A 21,854-nucleotide genomic window follows, 5' to 3' on the forward strand; every position below is an offset into this window, starting at 1 on the left:
ACATTACTGTTCCCCCCATCATTTTGCCCATCCCCATTGCCTGCACTCTGACTCACTCTCAGAGCGAGCCAGAGGTTGGGCGGGTTCTCTGAAGAGCTGTGTTGGCCAGAAAAAGCAGCCAGCACAGTTCTTTGAAGAGCTGGCCAGGGAGCTGATCTGTACTGCAGTCTGGGGCCATTACTGAGAAGGCTGTATTTCTTGTGAAAACCAACCTAGCAGTATCCATACAAGTTAGTGCTTGCAGCAGGGTCTCATTTGCTGTTCTCAGATTTCAAGGAGGTTCATATGGGAAGAGGCACACCCTCCTCCTGAGGTAAAAAAGATGCAGAACTTTCATGGATATATAAGCCAAAGACAGAACATTGAAATAGGCCCTCAAGCTAGTAACCAATACAATTGTTTCAGGATAGGTATAATAGGATTGAGCTGACTTGTGCCAGTCACTAATTGGGTGGCAGCATTTGAACCAGCTGAAATCCAGACTGTCCAAGAGCACTTTATAACAGTTTGATCTGGAGGTCACCAAGGCATAGATAGATTTGATAGCCAGATCTGTATTTTCCAGAGCGGGTGCAGCTGGTATAACTAGCTGAAGCTGGTAAAAATCACTCTAGACCACTACCACTAGCTGGGAATCTATGAGCAACACTGGGTCCAGAAGTACCCCCCCCCCCAGCTATGAACCTGTTCCTTTTGAAAGAGTGTGATCCTATCTAACTTAAGCCTTTCCACATCCAGCTGGTCGACAAGGTCCCCCTACCACCATCAATTCTGTCTAGTCTAGTTTATTCGCCTTCATCCAGTCCATTACCAATTTCAGACAAATCAGTGATGCAACCGTCAAACCAGGATGATGAAAAGGAGAAACAGAGCCTAGAGTCATCAGCACACTGAAGACATTGCACCCCATAATTCACCCAGCCTCACCTAGTCTTTCATCTAGATGCTAAAGATAATGAAACACATAATGGGAAGAACTCCACAGGATAGAGAGGAACAATACTATCCCAGCACCACCTCTGGAAACCTGTTTTCCATAAACAAGCACCACCACCATATGCCCCAAACTTCAGAAGGCTACAATTGTCAATGGTATTAAAAAAAAACCTGAACTATGACATGCCCAAAAGAATTGATAGGGTCACACTTGCCATTTCCTGACATAGCTTGTCCATAAAGGTAACCAAAGTGGTTTTCGTCCCTGGATCACCTGGAAACTCAATTGAAATGGAGCTAGAGAATCAGCTTCATCTACAAGTCCCTGTCTTGAGTTGTCCAGTTATCACTTGCTCCAAGACCTTGCCCAACGATGCCAGATTTTACATCAGAGTACAATTGCCCAAGTCAGTGGGGTCCCACAATGTTTCTTAAGAAGACTAAGGACCACTTACTTAAAGATGGCCAGAAATGTCCCCATAGCAACTAGGATAGCCAGCCTACTTCAGCAAAATGTTACCAGCCAAGAAGGGTGGGCAAGTTGTGGCATAGACTTCTTGAAGCTCCTAGACCGCATTCTCAGGCAGAATCAACAGACTCACCTAAGCAACAGTAGCCAACTGACACCAAGTGAACTTCCAGTATGAACAATTTTATCTCAGACATTCCTACAAACATGATGCTTATTATTTAAACCTACATTTCCAGCAAATTCAAACACAAGTTCAATTATGGATCGAACAGAGCCCAACGGTGATTGTGAGCACCTTGCATTTGGCTATAGGGATAAACTGGAGCTTGGTGTACCACTCACCTAACTGCCCTGCAGACTCCTTAGCTGAGCCGGCAGTGTTGGCCTTAGCTACTGTCTGGGAGAACCCTAGGCTGATTGTCCTGGATAACCTTAACATTAATTATGAAGCTACCATGAATGATATAGCTCAGGACTCCATGGTTTTCATGGCAACACTGAGGTTGCTTTAGGTCTAGAAGAAGGACACATGCTTGTTTTGTCTTGTTGTTTGCATTGGGCATGGTACTGATATCAAATCATTGTTGGAAACATTGTTGAGGTATCTGTAAAGTTGACTATCTGCACTACAATGGCATGGAATCAATTAGGATGGTCTAGCCCTGAAGACTGGTGAATCCACTGGGTTTCCAGAAATCTCTGGGGGATTTTACAGGAGATTTATGTGATGGTTTAGAATGGGAGATTGACTAGGGCTATTGAAAGAATTGCTACCAGGCGTCCTCTCAACTACTCCCTGATCTCACAGAAACCCAGCCCCGTGGCTTGCTGAGGTGCTGAGTGACTTGAAACGTGCTGACAGATGACTAGGGCAATGGCAGCAAAAGACTCAGGTCAAATCTGACCGAGCATGCTATAGCTCATTTGCAGACCAATGAGGAGGCAGTGATAGTGGCATCTTTTCTGATATCATTGAATCAGCTGAATTGCATCCTGTGGAGCTTTGCTGGGGTGTGAAGAGCCTTTTGGCCCCCAAGGTTTCTCCACTGTAAGGTGAACCATCAATAGCCCCATTACCTTCTTGTTTGATTCGTTGGTAATGAAGTTGCTCAGATCTGACTTGGATGCCATAGTTCAAGCAGAGGCTAGGTTGCAAGTGCTGACTCGTCACAATTGCTTGGATCGCTTCTCTCGGGTTTCTCTTAAAGATGCTGACTGGCTGCTTAGCACTGTAAAGATGCTGCATATTATTTGGACACTTTACTTGGAAACGTGGTAGAGCAACCTCAGGCATTCCTACCTTGATTCATTTCAATCTGTTCGACAGTCTGGTTATAGGACAGAGACTGCCATTGTTGCCCAGGTAGATGATCTACATCTTGTGCTTCATACAGGTAATGCAGCTCTAGAGATTTTGTGAGCTGCCAAGAGAACGTTGTTACTGGGCAGCCTATATATATGCTATAAATACACAAAGAAATTGCTCACCCTCTGAGCAGCTTTTTATACTATGTATCACGCTACTCTTACGTTGGCTGCAGTTCTCTGTTGGTGTGATGGTTTGGCTGTCTAGTGTTGCCAATCCTTGTTTGATTGGATGCAGAGGGCGGTCATTGGGGATGCTGCCTCAGCTCATTGGAAATCAGACTGTTGACAAATACATGAAGCCACTTGGAGATATCATTTGCAGTTTGGGAGTGACATATTTGCAGTAGGATGATGATTATGGGCATTATATTTCAGTTACTAAAAATCCAGCTGCTGCTATCTCTGCTCTGATTCAGCATCTGGAAACTGTGGTCACATGGATGAGGACTGGACTGAACTGAATTCAGACAAGTCAGTGGTAATGCTAGTAGGGTCTTCTCGAATCGTCAGTGATGGTAATCTCCCCATTGGAACAGGATTGGGATCTGGAAGTTATTTTGAATTCGCTCTGCTCTTTTGACAGAGCCACACCTTCCTAGAGAAAATCCACACTTTCATAACCTCCAGGGTTGACTACTGTAAGGTGTAGTCAGGCAGCCAAAACTGCATCTCCATATGGAACTGAGATGGTACACCCATGTTCAGCCAATCATGTCTCAATTGCACTGGCTGCCAATATGCTTCAGGGTTCAATGAAAGTGCTCATGCTTGCATTTAAAAGCTTTCACAGCCTGAGTCCCATATATTCAAGAGGCTGCCTCGCCTTATACTGTCCCCCATGCCAGCTTCTATCTTCTTCACAGTCCTTTCTTCAAGTTTCAGCTTTAAGCAAAGTGATGACTGTTGTGGCAAGAAGCAAGGCCTTTGCATCAGTTGCCCATGTCTGTGGAATGAACTCATCCATGAGATGTTCAGCTCCTCCTGGCCATTGCTCCAGATGGAAATCCCCATATTGCCATGAACCTCACGGGGTGACCTTGGGTCAGTCACTATTTCTCAGCCTATCCTACCTCACAGGTATGATAAGGAGGGTGCGGGGGAGGGAGAGAACCATGTACACTGCTTTGAGCTTCTTGAAGAAAGATGGGATATAAATGTAATAAATAAGTAAATATTTAGTGTATTCTCAAACACAGTGCTTTTCAGTAGAGTTATTTCACATGCTCAACTGTCAACTATCAAGGGAAAAATAATGCAGTGTAGAGTAATGAAGAGATGTGCATGGATGTATGAAACAGTCCTCCATATATGCCAGACAGGGCCTATACATGGAGGAAAAGGATACACTTTACTGGGGCCTGGAGATCAAGGGAGCTCTGGTCCAGCCTGCAACCCCATTACTGTCAGAAAAACAACTGATGCTAAATTGTAGTTCATGCTTAGTTGATTCAAATCGTTGCTGCTCTTCAGCAGCATTGTCATATGCTGTTCGTTTCATATTGGGAAGCTGTGTTTGGCTAGGCAAGTGAGACAGGGCATGGAGACAGGAAGGCATCTGTTACAGCAACCTTGCCAAAGCTAAGCAGGTCTGGGTCTAGTCAGTTCTTAGATGGAAGATGAATGTGTGCCACCTTGAGCTTCCTCAAGGAAAAGTGGGATATACATTTAATCAATAAAAACCATGTACATGTTAGAATAAACAAACTTCCTGGGTCTGCCAGTGGCAACATAGGCTGTGGCTTTGTATTTGAATCTGCAGTCATTGTACCCCTTAATAAAACAGTCCATTCAATATGGAGTGACCTCTGCAATGCAAGTAGAGGTCCTGCAAGTTTTCATAATAATGAGGTATGATGAAATGAACTGAAAGACAGATGAACATGCTTGTAGAAGAAAACTTTGTATTTTATCAAAGTGTTACATAATGCACATCACTGACAACTGTTTATTATATACAACAAAAAAAGCCAATATACATGGATGACATGAAGATGAACTATGTGGAAAGACAAACAGAAGGGAATCTACATAGGGAAAAGAGTTTCCTATATTCTGTTTCCACAATATAAAATCAAATGCACAACAAAAATACGAAGTTCTTTTGGCTTGGTTTCAAATTTTGAAGTTAACTTTAGCAAGGGTTCCTTGTTACCTGTCACATGTAGGCATAAATTACCCAGAACAACATGCTTTATTAAATACCATTTGCATTTAAAACACTTGAGCATAACAGCACACACACACATACACGTGTATTATACGGTATCAGTACCTCCCCATAACTGTGCCTGTCATCCGTCAAACAGCTAATATATGGAGAATATGAGATCATATCTGGACGGTCTATGTTATAGATTGCCTTATTCTTAGGAAGAGCAGCTAAATCTCTGTAATCAAGGATTTCATCTCCAAGTTTTGCCTAAGAAATAGAGGAAAGAACAGCTGAGAAAGGGGAACAGAACAGAAATACCATAACACACTTTTGTTGCCGAGGATGTGAAAAATTTGTGACATACCCAGCAAGGGACTCTCTGGACAATTTGATTTTATCTCCCTCTTAAGCTGCTTCGGCACAACAAAAAACGTAAGCTGCAATTGCCTATTTCAGGATTTGTCTTTACCTGAAAGCCTCCATGCCTCCACTTTTTGTTGCCCAAACTAAAGGCTTGAGCCAAAATGTCTCCCCACCCTTCTCCTCCACCCACAACAGCCTGCAAAGTTAGAGAGGCCAATTCAGCTATTTTCAGGGTGGGGTGCAAAAGGAGGCAAAGCCACCAGCAGTGATGGTACTCCGCCCCATAGCCGAGGCTCTCTGGGTGGTTCACAAAGATGGCTGCTGAGATGCTAGTTGCAAAATGCAGATGGTTTTGCGCGGACACTTATTCAAGAAACCCTATAAGTCTTGGGGTTTTTTACCTTCCAAACGTATTCTCTTCAGACTTCTCCCCATTGCTTCCATTTATTTCCTTACTACTTGAGCATGAATACTCACATAAATCACTCGACTTGGAGAACCTGAAGTACTTGAAGCAGGTACTGAAATTATGCTTTCAGATGAAGTTCTAGTTTCCTGCAACTGAAATCAAATATGCAAAATGAATTTTATTAAGTATTTATTAAAGAAAACATTTCAAAACCTCTTGCATTTATTGACATTCATAACTGGAATGCATTGCTAAACTCAAATTACGGGCTTAAGCAGACATGCCACATTCATCAGGACAGGGGTTTCAAAACTGTCCAGGGCCTACCATCATTATGCTCCCACCTTCTATTTAAAGGCATTATTAAAAAAAAAAAAATTAAGCAGAGGCACATATATGCAGATGTGCACATCCTTCCACTTGGGAAACCTCTTTTTTACTGGCTTGCTGTTGGAGTGCTAAACCATTGCTTAGCATAGTTTCACTGTGCTATAGCAGGGTTGACTACATGGCGCCAGGCTATTCTGCAGCACCTTCCATTTGTGCTATTGGCCTAACTGTACAATCCTTTCCTCTCCCACCCCCCCCCCCTCTTCCTGTGGATCTGTGATAACTTTTGGAAACCATTTAGGATATTTACCCATTACTGCAAATATGTGAAATGAAAAATCCATATATATTCTAGTATTGTCTTCAATGTTATATGAATGTATGGTAACTTAACACCCCTGGGGATTTTATTTGGATCTTATTTGTTAAAGGGGCCCTAACGCTGCTGATAGGTCCTGTTGTTTATGGGGCTACTGCTACTCGATGAGCCTGAAAATAGTTGGTAAAGGCTCAGTTACTTCAAAATTATATGTTTTGCAGCATTGTAATTGTTTGTAACAATATTATGTTAAAACATGGTTTTAAAAAGTATGTCACTCATCATTCCAAAAAGGAAAATATTTCACAAGAGATTTCTTTCCATCACAACCAAATTTTTCCAGTGGAAAAAATAGGAAAAACCTAAAAAATGCAACAGTTCCTCCACATTTACCTTCACAGCTCTATTTCTAACATACAGACTGGGCTCAGACGACACCATAACCCACGATGGCTTAATTAACCCAACGTGGGTTATTGTGTCATCTGGTGGGATTTTTGTAACCCACGATGGCTTATTTGGCCAAAATAACCCACTCTGATAACCCACGGTCTGCAGAGTGGGTTCTTTAACCCATCGTGGGTTATCGTGTCATCTGGCGGTCACCGTGGGTTATTCTGACCAGCTACAGAGCTGCGTGGGAAGAGTGGTGAAAACCACTGCCGCTCTGCTCTTCACTGGCTTAGCGCTTAGAAACACACTAAAGCGACCAAGCCAGCAGTGTGTGTGGGGAGGAAATGAGCAGGACTGGGACCAAAGGCACCCGATCAGAAGGCACCCGATGCATCATCAAAACCCAGCGCCCTGAGACTAGAGTGCTAGAGTGCAATTCAATTGCAAATTCGCAATTGCATGAATTTGCGATTGCAGTATTGGGAAGATGTTAAAGCCTCTTTGCCAGCGATGGCTATGGGGAGAATTGTGCTTTCGCGAATGAGTGTTACATCTCCATGAAGCTTGGCCTTGATCGGCAAACCTCCAAGGTTTTATAGCCACCTTGGATTTTCAGTGCTGTCAGTGTCAGGGCACAGGGTTTTGAGGGTGCATCAGGTGCCTCCCAAGTAGGGGAGGCTGTGTATGAAGTTTGGTCTGGATCCTGCAAACTTTCAGTGCTTTAGAGGTGAAACAGCACCACTTCTCAGGCAGGAGGACTGCAGCAAGACAGGCGGAGCATCGTGGACTATTTAAAAAGTCCACTAAACTATTTAAGCCACCGTGGGTTATTGTGACGTCCAAATGCAGCCACAGACTTACATAAGCTAAAGATGTCTAGCAACCTAGATAGCCTATAGAAGAAAATGAAATACATTTTAATTGGGGAGACTTTTACCTTGGCCTTTTCTTCAGCTTTGGCTGCCTGCCTACAGGCTGGATGCCAAGTGGAAGTCCCTGAAAAGCAGAGTTAGCATTCTAGTTAATTCTTTAACTTTGTCACAATTTTTACTACAATGCACAAATTATTGGTGTAGAAATATCAAAACTGCATCAAAACACTGCACATCGTCATGTATTACATGTGAATCATTAGGCTTGGCCAGAAACAGGTAGATTAACCTGTAGGCTAAATTAGATGCAGAATTAGTAGTGACTCCTCCTCCTTCTGTGGTTTGAGCAATTCCAAGTGCGAACACTGTATCTATCTTTTTTACATCACCATACCTCAGAGCACAATGGCTGTTCAGCCATCACAAAGCAACAGCAGCCATATTCCTCACTGCAATCTTTCATCTTGGAAATTCATCCTACATGTTTACTTTACAGTAATTCAAAGATTTTGCTCTTTACCTTGAAGATACATTTCTTCTCCTTCTGCAAACATCTGGCTGCACTTGATGCATCGTGCACATGTTGGGTGGTAGTGTTTTTCTCCTGCCTTTGGGGGGACAAAAGAGAATGGAGATGAAGGTGGTCACAGACTCCACTAAACCTAGATTACTTGCACTGCAATCCTATGCATGTGTACTTAGAAGTAAACCCACTGAATTACATGTGGCTTATTCCCATGTACAGGAAGTGTGTATGGGACTGTAGTCTTATTCCATAGTTGAGACATTGGGGTAGGGGGAACCTGCTTTACAAATTACTTTTCAAGCTAAACAAATAAAATCATTAATGCCATCTTAAAGAGTTAATCAACCACATGATAGCCTTTAAAAATGTATTTTATACAAGACAAAGTCTGGATAGGACTAACGTAGACTGTGCTGCAGTTGTGAGTCTTAGTACAATTTCTGGCAGGTCAGCTGGTATTCTTGCAAAGAATGCCGAATTAGGTGAACCTTGGTCTGCTCTAACAAGCCACTTCTTACATTCTTAAGCAAGATGCACATTCAGTATCAATGAACACAAATTAATTATGTCCTGTTTGAAGAGATCCTGACTGTGCACTCTTACTTTGTAAAATTCAGACACATTGATGGAACAAGGAGAGTCTACTAATAATTTGTAAGAAGTAGACAAAGAAATACTAAAGTCTGACTAACCCTGGTCCTCCAGGATGAGCAGGGCCCAGTGCAGCCTTTGCAAGAGCATTTCAACAGAAACAGAGCCAATGAAAGAGGCATAAATGTAACAAGATCAGTACTTTTAATCAATCTTACAGCAAATGGGCTTGAATACTCTTAAGATAGAAGTGCATACCTCAGAAGAATGACCATCTCAGCATATACTGATGGTGCTTGCAATGCTTTAGATTACTTTATTTAGATCAGCCTTTTCCAACCTGGTACCCTCCAGATGTTTTGGATATCAACTTTCATCAGCCCCAGCCAGCATGGTCAATAGTCAGGACGGTCAATAGTCAGGAATCCTGGGAGTTGTAGTTCAAAACATCTGCAGGGCATCAGGTTGAGGGATGCTGATTTAGATACTATAGTAAAGATAGTTACACACTCTTAGCCAATAACTTTCAAGAGTACTGCGATTATTTAATCAACTTCACCAGTGGGAGTTTCAGCCAAATTAAATCAGTTATTATTCCACTCCTGCCAATGCAAGAGCTGATGGGCCTGCAGTCAGGCTTGAAAGTGAGACAAGGAAACTGTCCAGCTAGGAGTACTGGAGCCAGGGTATCAGAGACAACTGATGACGCCACAGGGGAGCGCCATTCAAGATAGAGCTGAGGCATGGAACAAGGACTGGGAATTTTCAGGTGCACGTAGGAACCTCATAATTATGTGAACATCCTAGAAATGTCCTTGATTATTGGAAGCCGACAGCCTACAGTAACAATATGGAAATATATATTTTAGTACAGAATTAGCTCAAGAATTTTGAAATGCAAGATGGATTTGAACCAGTCAAACCAATAAAGCTGGTTACAAAATCACCTCTGGACTACCGCACTGCTACTTGCCAGCTCACCTATGGAACTGTACACAGCCTACTCTTTTAATCCCTATAGTGCAAGTCATTTTAGAATACACATTTCAACAATCTCATCCTTGAAGGATAATGAAATACCTTATTGCTGCTTATTAGATGATATCAAGACAGTAAGCCCCAAAGACTGAAAGAACACTGAGGTTTCAGTTCTTGTGTCTCATGAATCAAATCTCAATTTTCAGGTGTTGATATTTTTTAGGACCTATCCACTGAGTGCAGAGAGTTCTTACCTCCAGAACTCTTCCTGTGATGTAGTTTTCACAACTGTCACATCTTATTCCAAATTTAGCATGGTAGTCAGTTTCACAGTATGGAACACCATCTCTGGAAGAAAGAAAACACCCAGTACATTGATTCAACTATAACTCTCAAATCAGGACCGTTAGCTGACCCTGGGTTCTACAATTCTGAAAGAGGGAAAAAAATGTCTCCCTATCCACTTTCTCTGCACCATGCATAATTTTATTCACCTCTGATCATGCCCCCCCAATACACACACACACACACACACCCCTCTCACCCTTTTTCTAAACTAAAAAGCCCCAAACATTTTTAGTTTAGAAAAATTTCTAAACTAAATTTCTAAACTTCTATGCCTTTCCGCATAGGGGAGTTGCTCCAGCCCCTTGATCATTTTGGTTTCCCTTTTCTGCACCGTCAACAGCTCTATAATATCCTTTTTGAGGTGCAGTAACCAGAACTGTACACAGTATTCTATGGGTGGTTACATCATTTGTATAAGGGCATTCTAACATTGGTAGTTTTATTTTCAATTCCTTTTCTAATGATCCCCAACATGGGATGTGCCTTTTTCACAGCAGCAGACACTGGATTGACTTTTTCATCAAGCTGTCCACCACAACACTAAGATCCTTTTACTGGTCAGTCACCACAAGCATAGACCTCACCAGTGAATATGTGCCATTAGGATGTGTTGCCCCAATGTGCATCAATTTACATTTACTTACACTGACCATTCAACCAGTTTGGAGAAATCCTTTTGGAGCTCTTCACTATCACTTTTTCTTTTAGCCCCGCTAAACAATTTGGAGTCATCTGCAAACTTGGCCACCTCACTGTTCACCCCCATCTCTACATCATTTATGAACAATTTTAAAAGCACTGGTCCCAATACAGATCCTTGGGAGACTCCAATGTTAACATCTCTCCATTGCAAGAACTATTCATTTATTCCTAGCCTTTGCTTTCTGTTCTTTAACCAGAGGACCTCTAGTCTTTTCTCATGACTGTTAAGTTTTCTTGTGAGTACCTTGTGAGAAACTTTGAGACTGTTCACACAACACTGTTGTTTTGAACTGTGGGTTGTTTGTTGAACCCTGAGTTAGACCATAGTCTCAATGCAGCCAGGGTGGCTTGTTAAACATGCAGTGTGGCTTATTTTCTCGAACAAGCCACTTTGAGAACCCATTATTTGCTGTTGGGTTGTTCAGGGTGGTTAACAAGCCACACTGCATGGTTAACAAGCCACGCTGGCTACATTCAGACAACACGATAACCCACCCTGCAGAAAACATGCTGCATTCAGACAACTCACTAACCCGTGGTTCAACAAACACTGAATGTGGGATAACATGTCATGGGAACAGCCCCTTTGTCAAAGCCATTTGGAAGTAAACATTATCTTCTGGATCACCCATATCTACATGCTTGTTGAAACTCTCAAGGAACTCTGAAAGGTTAGTGTGCCTTTGCAGAAGCCATATTGATTCTCCTTCGGCAAGACTTGTCCTTCTATACTGTCCAGTAGACCTGCTGCATAGACCAGGCCTAACTGTAAACAAATTCCACCCAAAATGATTCCACTTGTACTTTGTTCAGGACAGTATTCTGTATTAAATATCCAAAATCTAGAACTCATGAAGTGGGCCTGAAAAAATGGTGACTTTTTTGTTTTTTGTATAATACTTCAATGAAAAAAGTGTTCAACATGAAACATCAAGATACTTACTGTATATCTAATGACTGGTAACACCAAAATATAGGTAGATATAGCCAATATGTCGATATGGTCAATAAACTACATGGTGAAATAGTCATTATAACCTATTATATGCAAATCTTGACATGGAAGCAATTGACAAGAATATATATTAGCACTGTTTTTTCACTACCAATGTTACTGCTCAGTCCTCTGTCTCATTGGTAAAAACTGGTAGTGCACTTGTGTGCTTGCTAACATTGCAATACTTGCAAACCACAGTACAAACAAGATCATAAAGTTGGCGTGTACATAATCTACTGCAAGTTTTGTTGACTGATTTAGCAGGTGCAGTGAATTGTCTTCAATAATTCCTCTGGTGCTTTTTAATGGCTATTGGATGAAGATATTTATGTAAGTGTTGCTATCCTTGTTTTGGAGACGTATTATAAACTCCAAGTGTTTTCCACAGCAAATATTGGAAATGAGCCCTGTACAAGTGGTACATAGCACCATCAACAGTTGGAGGGAGACATGCAATGCCAAGCTTTCTGTAGAGAGTTTCTTAATGTTCTTAATGTTCTTCACTGTATGCTGAGTGGCTCACAATCCACGGAGCTCATTGGCTCTCCATCATCCCCAACCCCACCGACATACCAACCCTCCTCAGCTTTTTGATGTTTTTATCAGCATTTGCTCAATGAACATATCTGTCCATACTCCAGCCCACATTTTATTCTGACACCTTACTTTCCTGGAATGTTTTATCTACTTCTGGATACTTGTCTTTAGGCTTTATCATTTGCTGAATGTATAGTCTGGCACAGTTGGCGTAATTATTTTCTCCAGCACTTGAAAAAAAATGGAAGCATTAGTTCAACATTCTGCAAATGTAATTTCCAGTTTTCAGGCATTTCTGCCCATATAAATCCCATTGCTATATCAACCATGTGAAGGTACATAATCCAAATGTATACTGTTCTTCTACTCTTTCTCAGAGTTTCTTTAGTTTCTTCAGGCCTTTTGGATAGGATTTGTAGCAAATTTATCTGCTCCACTGGTGTTTCTTTAGTAATGGATTTCTCAAAAAGTAAAAGAAGTTCCTTGATTACTTTCAACCTCCATTGCTTCACTGGATTGACAGGGCAGTTCTTTGTCCTCTTTAGTTAACTCTGGGTTGTTTAACCCTTAAACAAACCAGACTGTTCAGGTTCGGACGTCACAAGAGCAACCTACGATAGATTGAAAATGAAAGCAGAAGTGAGGAGCATGCCAGAGGCAATGTGCTCACTCACTCCCACTAAAAAAGGTAAAAAGGTAAAGGTGTCCCCAACCAGTCGTGTCCGACTCTAGGGTGCGGTGCTCATCCCCGTTTCTAAGCTGAAGAGCCAGCGCTGTCCGAAGACGCTTCCGTGGTCATGTGGCCGGCATGACTGAACACCGAGGTGCACGGAACGCTGTTACCTTTCCCGCCGAGGCGGTACCTATTTATCTACTTGCAATTTCTTGCTTTCGAACTGCTAGGTTGGCAGAAGCTGGGACTGAAGACAGGAGCTCACTCTGTCACGCAGCACTCGGGTCTTGAACTGCTGACCTGCCAACCTTCCAGTCTGCAGTTCATCGTCTTAACCACTAAGCCACCGCGGCCCCGTAAAGGAAAGGTTCCTCCTGTGCAAGCACTGGGTCATTGCTGACCCCTAGAGGGACGCCGCTTGCGCTAGTGTTTTTGTGGCAGACTGTAGCGGGGTGGTTTGCCATTGCCTTCCCCAGTTGTGACTACCTTTCCCCCCAGAAAGCTGGGTACTCATTTTACCGACCTCGGAAGGATGGAAGGCTGAGTCGACCTGAGCCGGCTACCTGGGACCCAGCTTCCGCTGGGATCGAACTCAGGTCGTGGGGAGAGCTTTGGTTGCTATACAGTCGCCTACCACTCTGCGCCACACGAGGCTCACTCCCACTAGTGCCCAGCAATTGTGGGTTAATTAACCCACAATTTGATGTTACTTGTGAACTGGGTCATTGTCTGCTCTCCAGTGGTTCCCACCTCTGGAATATTGTACTGTATTGTAGCATACTTCCACTACTAGTAGATGACATACTGCTGTTGATACTAGTACGTGGCCATGGACAGTATGTGAGTATGCTTTGCCTGCCATTATATGACCCACAGCATTACCCACAGGCAAGCTCTTCTTCCCTGGAGGTACTTAAGCAGTCCTGCACTGAGCAGGGTGGGCTGGACTAGATGACCTCCCAGATACCTTCCAGTTCTATTAAGTTTATTTTGGTACTGCACTGATTACCCAGTTGGAAAGAGTTGTACTAAGGCAGGATCTGATGTCTCATTCAGCCAGATCTTGATGATACAACGTCAGCTTCTTCATCTACGACCATGTCCTCGATTAGAGCAGTTGTATTAATAACTGGCCTGGCGTTAAAGTGCAGGTAGGTGAGAATCTGACATAGCATTGAGAGATCATGGATCGCTGGCTTCCCCCATTCAATTATGTAAACACAGAAGCCAGGACATGCAGGAGGGCTGTGCCCTCTGTGGTGTCTCTGGAACGGGGTATAAACATTTAAATAGTCACAAAAATATGGGAGACCTGAGAGGAAGGACATGCTGTAGAAGACAGAGGAAATCATTAGGTGTGTTGTGCATTCTGTTCCCTATGCCTGCATCAATGTTACAAGTGCTTCACACTAAACAACATTTTAAAAATCCAAAGAAAGAACAGCTGACATTCCACAGACTTATTGTCTCATCTGGTCTGCAAATCTGAGATCACAGCATGCTGGCAGAACATATTTTGGTAACACAATGCTGAGAAGTGGCATAAGAGTAGCTCAACTCACTGTCTCCAACTTACTTGCTGATATATTCAGCATTCAGAAGTTTGCCACATATCTTGCACTTAAAACAGGTCAAGTGCCAGTGTTTGTCCAAAGCTACCAAAGACTGTCCATTTTTTATTTCAGAGCCACAGTCCCCACAATCTGTGAAAAAGAGGAAAATGCCTTTTTAAACAATATACTTTATGCATCATTTAAGGGGCTGTAGAAAAACAAGTGCGCTTTAACCACCTGGTTTTGTGTTTGCACTCAGCACATAGAGCCACGGCTAGTTTCAGAACAACAGCTAATATTGGGCACGTTTTGGCCATGCAGTGAACACTTATTCGGAAAATGTAAGGTAAATGCTGCAAACACCTTATATATCCAAATTCTGCCCCCTTCAAATTCATAAATACATTTCATCTGGAGGATGCAAGGGTTTTGATTCATTTTATTACTTTCCCCCTTCAAATGTTGAATATTGCTTTGCCATAGAAAAATTAAAATCTTGATGACTTCATCCGTATTTTTTATCTTCAGTTTGACATCTTTGACTGGCAGATAATGGTACTTGTTTTTTGTGTTTTGCAGCTTCCTGGATATCACTGGTTATCAAATAAAGATACATACAATCTCTAGTTTGATGTTATTTAATGGAATACTTGCTTAAATTATGGGTTAAATTGGACTGGCTGAGGGCCAATAAACTGAGACTCAATCCAGTACTGTTAGTGGGCAGTTCGTCTGCCTGGCTAAGTGATGTTCAACCTGTTCTGGAGGGAGTTGCACTCCCCCTACGGGATCAGGTTCGTTGTTTGCGGGTGCTCTCGGATCCAGCACTGTCACTCGAGGCACAGGTGGACTCAGTGGCACGGAGCACCTTTTATCACCTTAGGCTGATATTCCAACTATGTCCTTATCTGGACAGAGATAGCCTAGCTACAGTTATCCATGCTGTAAGAGATTATCTGGATTACTGCAATGTGTTATATGTGGGGCTACCTTTGAAAATGATTCAGAAACTTCAGCTGGTCCAAAATAGGGCAGCGGGACTGTTAATGGGGTCTTGACTGGCCAACGTGATCATATTGTGCCAGTACTTTTCCATCTGCACTGGCTGCCAGTCCATTTCCAGACCCTATTCATAGTGCAAGTATTAACATTCAAAGCCCTAAAAGGCCAGGTTACCTGTAGGATCATCTCCTCCCATATATACCTGCTTGGATCCTAAGATCAGCTTCAGCAGTCCTTCTCCAGGAGCCAAAGGAAGTGAGGTGGGTGGCTACAAAGAAGAGGGCCTTTTCTGCTGTGGCACCCCAGGTGTGGAATGAGGTTCCCAGAGAGGCTTGCCTGGTGCCTACATTGTTCTCTTTTTGGCACCAGGAGAAGACCTTTTTATTTTCCCAGGTATTTTAGTTTTTCAGTTTCTGTTTTAAGTCTGGTATTGAATTTTAAATCTTTGTACTGCAGCTAAGTTCTATTTAGTTATTATTTTAATTTTTTTACTGTAGTTTTAAACTTTTAAATTTTTATATTGTATTTCATCATCTTATATTTTATGGTTTTAATTGTTGTGAACCGCCCAGACACCTTCAGCTATTGGACAGTATAGAAATGTAATAAATAAATAAATATTAAATAGTCAAACATTCAGAGCACATCCACTGAACAACATCAAACTGGAGATTGCAGAGAAGAATTTTAAGGAGAATTTTGGGGAGCAATTTTATTTTAGTTTAGCCTTTAAAAAAGGTCCAATGATAATAGATTAAAAGAAGCAGTGACTTACTTCGAAGGACTGGAAAATTGCTGTTACTACCAGTAGGTGGCAGAGAACATTTCTGACAGACACAGTCTTTGCCATTGAAAGTTACACGATCCCCAGGAGGAAAAGGCTGCCTGAAGTAAGATAAATACATTAGAAAATGAAAACCCTTGCAGTGGTTGAACTACATTCCTTTTTATAAAAGGGGCTCATTTATTTCTTTTGTTTCAGCTCTTTTTATCATTTGTCCACAACTGGCAAATCTGACCAGCTAACTGAAAATTCAGCACTCAAGAGGCATAACTGAAGGAGGATGTTAATACCCCTGAGAAAAGAATTGGGGCACCATAAAAAGGCATGTAGTATCTTCCAAAATCTTGTTCCCAAAATGCACAACATGCTTTTGGAGCATATACATTGGCATGAAAAACATGTCCCCCTATTACAAGAAACTGACTTAGTAAAAACAGGGGTGCTTTAGAGACTAAGGCTGTAATCTGAAGGATACCAACCACAGCATACTGAGTTGAACTTAAGTACATTTAGGTCTAGGCTCTATGAGCCACATCCCAACATATATACAAGGCCAACACTTCCATATTTCTCCCTTCCTCCTCATCTACATCACCCTTGCCCTCAAACTCCCCACTGTGTCTCCTCTCTGGCAATCCTCTCCAGAGATTAACATTCCCTCCACAGATGTCCCTTCCTCCCCCTTCACCCTACAGGGATAGGGCTCCACTTGTTCCTTTGCCCTCATCCAAGCTGCTGCTGCCACCTCTCCTTTTCAAACTCAGCCCATCTTTGCACAGACATACTAAAGTATGCCTGCTATGAATTAAGAACATAAGAAGAGCCATGCTAGACCAGGCCAACAGTCCATCTAATCCAGCATTCTGTTCACACAGTGGCCAACCAGCTGTTGACTGGGAACCCGCAAGCAGGACACAAGTTCAACAGCACCCTCCCACCCATGTTTCCCAGCAACTGATGTACATAGGCTCACTGCCTCTGGTACTGGAGGTAGCAGATAGCCATCAAGACTAGTAGCCATCGATAGCCTTCTCCTCCAGGAATTTGTCTAATCCCCTTTTAAAACCATCTGAATTGGTGGCCATCACTACCTCTTGTATTCTATTAACTTTCTAGAAGTGACCAACAGCTTCGTGTAATTCACAAAACCCACTTTAGCCTCTCTCTTTTATAAGAGGGGGGTGAACAAGAATGATAAGGGTAACAGGTGTCATCCTATAGGGGCTCATTACCACAAGCAGCAAACTGTGTCTATTAAAAGAGGCTTACTTGTGTCAGTAAAGTCACATCTTCTATCTAACATATTCCAGTCGGAGGTGCATGTAGCTACCACATCGGAATTAATTTTCTAACCCCAGTGGTGGCTGGAACATTAACCAAAACATGAATTCGTGAGAAGTACTTTGGCTTCTAATGACAAAACCAAAATTGAATGAACCAAGTAAATCAATCCTAATGTTTCCATCATCCTAGTTGCATTGGATTCAAAGATGGCAATTGTAAATTTACAGATTTGTTTATTATTAGATAACTAAAAGGTTTACAAAATCACTACATAAACTCTATTTGGTCTCATATTACCTTAAAATGAAAACTTCTAATGGAAATTGCTGATACGAGAGTTGCCCTTAAGCAAGTGTTACAATGGAGCCCATAGCATCATCGAGCCCAATGAAGCACAGGACTCTCTAAGATATATCATATTTCTTGAAGTAGACTTGCAATCCATAGTTAGTCAAAGCAAACCTGCTTGAATTGCAGTCGGTCCCCACCTATCTCTGTGCGGCTGGATGGGGGAGTGACTTGCACCTGGCTTGCCAGGGATAGGCAAGTCAGCAAGCTGTCTGTAGAAGCCTTGTGTGCCATCTACAGGAGGAAGAGGAGGGAGTTGGCCAGATATATGGCAAGGGGTCCCTCCCCTTTGTGCCAGCCTTGCAACATCGGGGTAGCTGATGAGCTTGAGGAAAGGCAGACTGAGGAATGCAGGAGTGGAGCAGCGAGTAGCAGTAATGGTAGTATGGTAAAGATGAAAGGCAGCAGGTGGCAATTGGAGTGCCAGCAGCGATATTCAGGAGAGTGTCTGCACTATCTGGCTTGGCAGACCCAAGATTAAGCCTGTGGTGGGAATGCGAGTAGGACTTGTTAATCTGGTACTAAAAGGGTTAACAAAGAGTAAAGATGGCTGATTTGATCTGGGTGAGGCCTACAAGAAGAGCCCCTAGAAGACCCCAGATTCGCGACCAGCTTTATGTTCCAGACTCTTGACCGCTGGTGAGAAGACCGTGAAGTCTGATTCTATTATTTCACTAACTGAGACTCTGAGACTTTGCAGGACTGTCTTTGCTTGGACCACTGTGCTCTGAGGCACTGCTGATGGCAATGGATGGGGGTGGGGGGCGCGGGGGGCAGCAGTTATGTGTTGACTCTTGATGTGTGGAACTCCCTGCCACAGGATATTATATGCTCACCCTCTTTGCAGATGATATGCTGCTCCGCTTGAAAACTCTTTTTGTTCCAGCAAGCTTTTGACTTTTCTGTTGCTTTCATTTCTTTTGAATTATTTTCATATTTTCAATTCATTCTGGCTCTCTGTTGATTATTAATTTTTAAATTATTTTATCTGTTGTTTATTGATAAGATTGCTGGTGTTTTATTATTTGGTTTGCTGCTTTTCTTTTAAGTGATGTTAGATAATTTGGACATATCCATTTGGAAGGGGAAAGTGTATATATTTTATTGTAAATAAATACAGCCGCAAGCACAGCCTTCATGACTATGTGACGATCCTGTGGATAGTAGTAGATGCTGACTGCTGAGTACATGAAAAAGGGGGTGGTTATTTGGAACAGTTCTTCACTGATGTTTTGTTGATAGATGTTTCTTTAACAGGTTCTGGTGCAAGGGGACAGCCCATGCTGGTGCTTTATCTGCAGGCACAATTATTGTGTCCTGGGCATGTAGGACGGCTGGCAGCTATGATACCAAAACACAGGTTCTGTTAGACAGAGGGTTTCAAAAACTAAAACAGATGGATAGGGCTAGGAAGATGGCAAACAGCTTGTTAAGGCAGATATTGAAGACTGCTCATCAAGAGCCCAGAGGTGAAATACTCCTTGCTTCTCCTATATCAGGAAGATGGAGCTCAGCCCAAGATGAGAAGCACGGCATCTTCCTGGGCAATCTGCAACAAGGCCTGCAGGAATGTATTTAAGGGTTGTGGAAGGAACTAAGCAGAAGCTAGTCCCAGCCCTTGAAGGCAGGTGTAGCGCAGGTAGATACAATGGAGAAAGAAAGAAATTCTGGTGAGCACCTTAGAGGATGAGAGGGAGACTTCCTCAGACCTGCCCATTCACAACATGATTCTTGAAGGAATAGGGGAAAAGCTCCTCTTGAGGCCTGCCCCACTCAGAGCCACAAGAGTCTGATGATGGTGATGCGAGCACATCTACCTCTGCACATCTTGAATGTATAGGCCAGAGATGGGCAACACGGGGCCCAAAATACTCCCCCCTGCAGCCCCCCCCATTCCCACCACACTGCCAAATTTGGTGGTAGTAAAAAAGGGTTTGGGCTTTTTTAGGGGAAAAATGGCATCTGTAATACTGCGAGGATTAAATTGAGCTTGTTTACTAACAAACTAAGTTTTACCTTTGTAGCACTCTGTAGCACTCTGGATGCCATTTTTTTTCTTTTTAAAAACGTTTTTTGATAGCACCACAAAATTCAAGTGTGGCCTGGGGATGCGGGGGGCAAAAATGGCCCCCAGACCTCCTGCAGTTGTCCACTGCTGGTATAGGCCATGAGAAGACATGAAAAGAGAGATGCCTACTCATGGGCCCTAAGCCAGGGGAGTTCAACCCAGAATATAGGTTGGAGGTGGAGGGAGAAAGCTTCCATCCCCTCATAGCAAAGGGTACCTGCATGGGAGGGATGGAAGTTAAGCAGATTAAAATCAACCTGTTGCACATCCTTTAAAGTTATGTTTAAAAAACTATTGCCCTTATTAAACCCAAACATTCGAGATCCATCTTTTCTTGATGGGGTCTGGGCACAATAAACAAGGCACTCATTAACATAGGACATTTACTGCTCTCAGTACTTGTTGAGGCACATAAGTGCTCATACCAGTTTCTTTCAGTTCACCTGTCACAAACCACAAGGGAGTATTAACTACTTCCAAATACTTCATCCAGTATTTGAACATACATAGGAGTTGTTGTTGTTGTTCAGTCGTTTAGTCGTGTCCGACTCTTCGTGACCCCATGGACCATAGCACGTCTTCGTGACCCCATGGACCATAGCACGACCCATAGACAGGCCTTCCTGTCCTGCGCTCTCTCCCGGAGCATGCTCAAGTTCATATTCATTGCATCCGTGATGCTATCTAGCCATCTCATCCTCTGCCGTCCCCTTCTCCTTTTGCCTTCAGTCTTTCCCAGCATCAGGGTCTTTTCCAGGGAGTTTTCTCTTCGCATTAGGTGGCCAAAATATTGGAGCTTCAGCTTCATTATCTGTCCTTCCAATGAGCAGTCAGGGTTGATTTCCTTTAGGATGGACTGATTTGACCTCCTTGCAGTCCAGGGGACTCGTAAGAGTCTTCTCCAGCACCACAGTTCGAAAGCATCAATTCTTCGGCGCTCAGCCTTCCTTATAGTCCAGCTCTCACAGCCATACATTACTACTGGGAAAACCATAGCTTTGATTAGACGGACCTTTGTCGGCAAGGTGATGTCTCTACTTCTTACTATGCTGTCTAGGTTTGCCATAGCTTTCCTCCCAAGGAGCAAGCGTCTTTTAATTTCATGGCTACAGTCACCGTCTGCGGTGATCTTGGAGCCCAAGAAAGTAAAATTTGTCACTGCTTCCATTTCTTCCCCTTCTATATGCCAGGAAGTGATAGGGCCAGATGACATGATCTTAGTTTTTTTAATGTTGAGTTTCAAAGCAGCTTTTGCACTCTCCTCTTTCACCCTCAACAAGAGGCTCTTGAGATCCTCTTCGCTTTCTGCCATTAGGGTGGTATCGTCTGCATATCGGAGGTTGTTGATAATTCTCCCGGCAATCTTAATTCCGACCTCTGATTCATCCAACCCGGCATTTCTCATGATGTACTCTGCATATAAGTTAAATAAGCAGGGTGACAATATGCAGCCTTGTAGTACTCCTTTCCCAATTTTGAACCAATCGGTTGTTCCATCTCTGGTTCTTACTGTTGCTTCTTGACCCTCGTACAGGTTTCTCAGGAGACAGGTAAGGTGGTCTGGTACTCCCATCACTTTAAGAATTTGCCACAGTTTGTTGTGATCCACACAATCAAAGGCTTTAGCGTAGTCAATGAAGCAGAAATAGACGTTTTTCTGGAATTCTCTTGCTTTCTCCATGATGCAGCGAATGTTGGCGATTTGATCTCTAGTTCCTCTGCCTCTTCGAAACACAGCTTGTACTTCCGGTAGTTCTCGGTTCGCATACTGCTGAAGCCTAGCTTGTAGGATTTTGAGCATCACCTTGCTGGCATGTGAAATGAGCGCAATTGTGCGGTAGTTTGAACA

At 42.8% G+C, this 21,854-nt stretch overlaps 1 protein-coding gene across 5 annotated transcripts in view; it reads right to left on the reverse strand.

The window, feature by feature from the left end:
- Positions 1–21,854, reverse strand: part of ABLIM2 (actin binding LIM protein family member 2) — a 124,981-nt gene that overhangs the window by 65,370 nt on the left and 37,757 nt on the right. For all 5 annotated transcript variants that reach the window (XR_014792504.1, XR_014792503.1, XR_014792502.1 and 2 more), the window contains exons 4-10: positions 16,297–16,406; positions 14,543–14,669; positions 9,964–10,057; positions 8,135–8,222; positions 7,680–7,738; positions 5,769–5,852; positions 5,049–5,195 (exon numbers count right to left, since the gene is read on the reverse strand). Coding sequence is in view for 1 of the 5 variants with exons in the window: in XM_084859862.1 (XP_084715988.1) it covers positions 5,049–5,195; positions 5,769–5,852; positions 7,680–7,738; positions 8,135–8,222; positions 9,964–10,057; positions 14,543–14,669; positions 16,297–16,406 (709 nt within the window). In the remaining 4 variants the exon portion in view is untranslated. The remainder of the gene's footprint in view (positions 1–5,048; positions 5,196–5,768; positions 5,853–7,679; positions 7,739–8,134; positions 8,223–9,963; positions 10,058–14,542; positions 14,670–16,296; positions 16,407–21,854) is intronic.

This window comes from Heloderma suspectum, chromosome 5 (assembly GCF_057233095.1).
Source record: "Heloderma suspectum isolate Gila_16-S chromosome 5, 16-S_ref, whole genome shotgun sequence".
NCBI classification, from domain to species: Eukaryota; Metazoa; Chordata; class Lepidosauria; order Squamata; family Helodermatidae; genus Heloderma; species Heloderma suspectum.